Source organism: Mastomys coucha, unplaced genomic scaffold (assembly GCF_008632895.1).
Source record: "Mastomys coucha isolate ucsf_1 unplaced genomic scaffold, UCSF_Mcou_1 pScaffold22, whole genome shotgun sequence".
Lineage (NCBI taxonomy): Eukaryota > Metazoa > Chordata > Mammalia > Rodentia > Muridae > Mastomys > Mastomys coucha.
Window position 1 is genome coordinate 211058954 of NW_022196905.1, and position 6253 is coordinate 211065206.

General features: G+C 48.7%; 1 protein-coding gene across 1 annotated transcript in view; it reads left to right on the forward strand.

Moving 5' to 3' along the window:
• The window catches only part of Rab8a (RAB8A, member RAS oncogene family), a 21197-nt gene extending 17761 nt beyond the window's left edge, over positions 1–3436 (forward strand). The window contains exon 8 of the mRNA XM_031340275.1: positions 2223–3436. Coding sequence (XP_031196135.1) covers positions 2223–2315 — 93 coding nt within the window. The 3' untranslated portion in view covers positions 2316–3436. The remainder of the gene's footprint in view (positions 1–2222) is intronic.
• The last annotated feature ends 2817 nt before the right edge of the window (positions 3437–6253 follow it).

Consider the following 6253-nt stretch of genomic DNA (forward strand, 5'->3'; position numbering starts at 1 on the left):
CCTCCCACCCTCCTGCCCCTCCCACCCTGACACTGGGATCATAAGTACCATCACCCTGGCTTGGTTTTTTTGTTCTAGTTTTCTACAATATTATTTTATTGGCTTTTTCATAGTATGAATGTTTTGCCTGTGTGAATGTCTGCACTATATGCATGCTTAGTGTTCTCAGAGACCAGAGAGACTGAAGGTACAGATAGGAGCTGCCATGTGATTCTGGGAATTGAACCCAGGTCCTCTGGAAAAGCAGCCAGTGCTCTAAACTGCTGAGCCAGCTCTCTAACACTCATTTACTTATTTATTTATTTATTTATTTACTTACTTACTTACTTACTTACTTACTTATATTTAGGGTCTCCCTATGTAGCTCTGGCTGACCTGGAACTCCTCATGTAGGAGTAGGTGTTGGAGCAGGGAGGGCACATGTATGCTGGTACCTGAGAAGCTAGAAGCGTGGGATCCCTGTAGCTGAAGTCACAGATAGTTGTAAGCTGTACCTCATGGGTGCTGGGAATCAAACCCAGGTCCTCTGCTAAAGCCACTGGTGCTCCAACTTCTAAGCTATCCAGCCCCTACACCTGGCTTTTTATATATGCTGGGGGTCAAACTCTGACTGAGCCATCACTGCAGCCATTTAAAGCCTAGCAGGCCATTGCTGAGAAAAGAAAGCAAAGCTTGCTCTCTTGTTCTTTGTGCTCTCTTGTCTTCTTCCTCTCCTTTCTCTCTCTCCTTCTCCTCTCTTTCCTCTCCTTTCTTTCTCTCCACATAGCCAGCCTATTTCCTCTTTCCTGTAATAAAATATCTCATTATTAAGAAAGAAAGAAAGAAAGAAAGAAAGAAAGAAAGGAAGGAAGGAAGGAAGGAAGGAAGAAGAGAAAGAGAGAAAGTAAGCAAGCAAGCAAAGCTCTCCTGGCTGAGCTCAACATGTCACTGAACGCTTGAACACTAGGAACACGATGCGGTCCTGCCCTCTGAGCTCTCGCCCTTCCCTAGACCTACCTCTGTGACTAGAGATCAGAAAACAATGGTTAGTCCTGGGGCTCTTTGAAGTGTGATCACCCAACAGTGTATGTGAAACAGAGCCTGCCATACAAGTCACCCACATGTTCACTTGGGCTATGAGTGGCCAGTGAGGCACAAGGTGGACTCGTGGCATCTCTTCATGCTTACGTCTAAACAGCAGCATTCCCTGTAAACCTGTATACCAGGCAGGTGCAGCACACAGCTCGGGGCTTTGTTTGATAACACAGTACACCTCACACTTACACTGTAAGAACAAAGAATTGACTCATACAAGTTGTCTTCTGACCTGCACACACTCACACACATATACATAAGTAAATCTAATTTTTAAAAGCTTTCTTTGTAAGAAAAAGACTAGAGTTTAGGTCCTGTGTCTCTAGCAGCAGGTGGACCTCTGCACCACTGGAGCACAAGAGGCAGAAAACTCTAAGCCCAGGCCTCCCAAGCCCTAAGGGACACTGTCTGCCTGACCCTTGACTGTCTCCATGATAGACGATAAGGGTGTTTGGCATAGATAGGTGAGTAGATGGGGAAAAGGTAGGGAGGAAGGAAGAGCAGAAGAGAAAATAAGATAATTTGTATGGCTGGAGGATGTGGCTCAATGGTAGAGCACTTGACCAGCATCCATGAGGTCCTCAGTTCGGTACCCAGTGGCAGCAAGAAACAGAAAAGTGTGGAAAGAGGTGTCTGGGTACTGGTGGGGAGGAAAAAGAAAAGGGCAACAGCCTGGGGAATGGTGAAAACCAGATGAAGGCAGCCTGAGGGCTGTGGAAGGGCATGAACTGTCAGGAGAGAGTGGAATGGTTTTGGAAGGGCTGGATGATTATGAGGGTGAATGGCTGCAGGAGTCTGAGTGGGTGTGATCAATCGTAGGGGAATAGGTGGGGTGATGATGGGTAGGTGGGGGATTGGATAGGGAGTGGGTATAGATTCAGAGATATAGATTAGATGAATAGATGGACAGCGGATGAGTGGATGGTTGCGTGGGCAGTGGTGGGTACTCAGGTGGTTAGCAGGGAATGGTTGAACAGCAGGGGGATAGTTAGATGATGGCTAGCTGGCTGGAGGGTGATAGGATCTGAGGTAATGGATGGCGGAGTGATTAGTTGGGCAGTCGTGGACAGACTGTTTGACAGCTGTCTGTGGGTAGTAGGTCGAGCTGACAAGCCACAGTAAGTAACAAGGCAAACTTGTGACTTCAGGAAGGGAACAGCCCGCAGGGGAGCAGCCATGGAGTCAAGATCACAGTGGAGCAGCAGAAGAGGACCAGCTTCTTCCGGTGCAGTCTCCTGTGAGGACAAGGTCTCTGCCCATCCTGAGCCTGCGCTCAGCCCAGCTGACTGTGCCTGCCCCGGGCGAGCCTCCATCTCCGATGCTTGGACACGGCTGCCCGGACTCAATTGAGAAATTGATTATTTTAGTAACCATCTGATCTTTTCCACCTTCAGAGATGGAGCGAGTTAGAATTTTGCTGTTTTTCCTGTGTCATCTGCCAGTCAGGCCTATCCGTCCCCTGCCGCCTTGCCACAGATGGAGAGAGGTTGGGTGGGGGCACGGCCGCCTCCATCTCTAGCCTTCTGTCCTTCCACCACAGAAGGGAGGCCAGTGGCAGTGCCCAGCCTGCCTGGCCCCATACTCCAAGCGCCACCACCAGAGCCACTGAGGGCCAAGCCTGGCACCTGCCTTCACCTGTTCTCAGTTGTGGACAAGTGACAGCCATGTCCACTGTCTCCTTACTTGTCAAACCAAAGGGAAGCACAAACTAAGGAAAGCCCACTTAGAGGATTCGGAAGAAGTGGGGAGCTTCCATGGCCAGAGCAGGACGGGAGTCTGCGATTCCAGACTGAGGTGACCACCACTCTCCCATGGCCCGCTGTCATTGGGCCACCTGCCTCAGTGGCACCAAAACCACCTCCCCGATCTCCTCCTCTGGCTGGCTCTAATCGGATGTTCCTTTTCTAGCTGAGATGATTTTTTTATTTTTCCAGATTCCTAACACCATGAAATGATTCTGTGTTTGATTTTCTAGCAGCAATCCTGGGAGATTGGGAACCAGCGTGACTGCCCTGTGTCCACGGGCACCTGGTCCCTGAGTCCCAGACAGGCATTCCATGGCTCAGTGCTCCCCTGCAGTCTTTACCCAGTTGTGTTGTGACAGCTCTGTCCTCCTGGAGAGACTGATTGGGACCAGATGTCTTGGTGGGAGGGTGTCGTCTGGGAGCACCTTTCTTTTTACTCTGACCCTTCCCTCAAGCTGCTGTCAGTCCAGGCTGTCAGTATCAAAATCTCTCCCTTTTTTGAAATTAAAACCAACGTACCAGCAATAGTCACCCGCCCTCCCCTGGAGTCTCTGATGTACCATGTTTACAATGACCAGTACACTCAGAAAGTCAGATTAAAGTGCATTTAAAAAGAAGCAGTTTTGCCTGCCCAGCACCACCAGGTGGCTGTGATTGGTTGCAGGTTCAATAGGTGCCTTTTAGTTAAGTGTCCTGGGGCCTAGAGAGGTGGCTCAGCAGTTGAGCACTCGAAGCTCTAACAAATGAGCCAGCAGTCATCCATTGCCAGTATTCCTCAGTTAGGGGTGGGACTTCATCCTCCCATCCTCCGTCCACACTAGGATTTTGGCTGGCATGGTCTTTTGGTGGTCTTGTGCAGCATCACAAGTAGCTGTGAGCTACTTGTCATGTCTGGCAAACACTGACTGCACACATCCTCCCCTCTGGCTCTTACTGCCTGCTTCCTAACTGGGAAGCACTCCCCAAAGGACCCGCCTCTTAAAGGTCCCACCACCTCCTAAGTCCACACTGAGCTGAATCTGCTTTTTGTGGGGTGTTTTTGTTTCTTGCAGAGGGCCATCATGGAGCGTGGGCTGTTGTTGAGCTTGCAGCAATCTTCTTGACTCAGCCTCTTGGATGCTGGGATGGCAGGCAGCAAGCCCAGCTGGCTCATATCATCGTGGGCCACCAAGGGATCTCAGCTCCCACCTCACAGGAAGATGAGGAGTGGGTGAGGAAGACAACCGAGATGTGAACAGTGGTTACAAAGTGCTTTGTACAAAGTGGCACTCTTAAGATCCTTCCTGTAGGGACTGAAGAAATGACTTGGCAGTTAAGAGCACTTGTTCTAGCAGAAGCCCAGGTTCCATTTCCAGCACCCGCCTGATGGCTCACCACCATCTTTAACTCCAGTCCCAGAGGACTGACGCATCAGGGCTCTAACACTGCACACAAGTGCATAGACATACATAATGCAGGCCAGACACTCAAAAACTGCCTCCTATCTATATCATAACTGACATTGCTGTATCATTAGTTGGCCCTTAGAATGAGCTCAGCATATCTGGTCCTGCCAGGCATGTGTGTGATCTGGGTTCCAAGCTAGCACTCACCAAGCAGGGTGCATGGACAAGGTTTGGTGCCCACGGTCTGCTGAAAATAATAATAGCCCCTTTTGTTGACTTAGTTTTTTTTCAAAACCTATTTTAATAAGGGTTCTTAAACACTTCAACCTCCCTTCTAGCCACCACCTACCAGAGGTTGTGGAAGAGAAAAGTTAATAGGAAACGGAGGTTGTGGACCTGTTTAGAAATAGTTCTTGCCAGCAATCACTCGGCAGTCGCCACTCAGGCACGAATTAGCACCAGCAGTACCTTCAAGAAACTGTGAGGCCCTGCCGATCGGCCCAGAGTCCATGGAAACCACCAGAAAAATCACAAGAAGTTCTTTGGCAAGTTACTCTCTATGGAGTTATGACACACAAAGATCAACAAACCCATACAAGAGCGTTGTCAGTGAAGACTAGCCAGGCAGAGCGAGGCAAACCAATGCCAGAGCCTCGCCCCACTGTCTGTGGGGTCATTTTTATATTCTTTCTAAACCTCATGTGTCTTCTCATGTGTGTGCTTCAGCAAAGCATTCTTTAACTTTAACCTGTGTCTGCTTCAGCAAAACATCTCACCACCTGTCGGCCCCAGCAAGACATCGTTTGATATAACTGAGTTTCCAAAGAAACCAGAAATTTCTACTTCAGCCTTTGGGCAGAGGGTTTTTTTTTTTTTTTTCAACATAATAGGAGAGTAATAACGAGGATATCTAAGATAAAAAGGGCATGAAGGAGCAGGTCATGAGACCTATTTAGGCTATTCCCAGTACTGGGAAGTTAGGACAGGAACAGAGGAGACTAGTGTGAGCTCTGGGTTTGGAAGAGGCTTTTTAAATTTATTTTTATTTTTATGTGTTCTCCCTGCGTGTGTGACTGTACCACATTCATGCCTGGTGCCCATGGAGGTCAGGAGATATTTGGGGTTTCTTTGAGCCAGAGTTACAATTGAGCCACCATGTGGGAGCCCTACCACATCCTGGTACTCTGCAAGAGCAATCGGTGCTCCTAACCACTGAACTGTCTCAAACCCTTGGGCAGGTTTTTAACAATCACAGGCTTTTAAAATATCCTCCCCAACATCATTTACAATGCGTTTATCACCTAGTCTTTGTGTACAGGCCACTACTTCCCATTGTCCCCCTTGGTGTGTTGCTGCTGGCAGCCTGTCATCTCTTTTCTGTAGATTTGCCTGCCGAAGCTGGACAGTGGTGGCGCACGCCTTTAATCCCGGCACTTGGGAGGCAGAGACGGGTGGATTTCTTAGTTCGAGGCCAGCCTGGTCTACAAAATGAGTTCCAGGACAGCCAGGGCTACACAGAGAAACCCTGTCTCAGGGGGAAAAAAAAAGATTTGCCTGCCAAGTTGTGTGCCAGTGTGATTACACACACCCTTGTGCACCTGGCTGATGTTGCTCAGCAACAGCTTCTGGTGGTTTGTTTTGTGGAGACAGGGTCTCATTGTGTAGCCCCAGCTACCCTGTATTTGATAGAGCTCTCTGGCCTTGAACTCACTGAGATCTACCTACCTCTGCTTCCCACAGCGGACATTAAAGGTGAGGGTTATCATACCCAGCAGTAGCAAGTTTTTAGTTTATACAAGTTATAGCCTGGGGCAGAACTTCCTCGTGGAAGTTCGTTTTTCGTGGTTGAGTGATATCCCAGTGTGTGGTATCATGTTTTGCATGTGCTTCCAGGGTTCTTGGGCTCACAGCTCCAGCCCAGTGTGGTAATGTTGAGGTAGTAGAACTTCTCTATTTTTTCAACTTAAAAAAAAGGTACTGTTCTGTGTGTGTGTGTGTGTGTGTGTGTGTGAGAGAGAGAGAGAGAGAGAGAAAGAGAGAGAGAGAGAG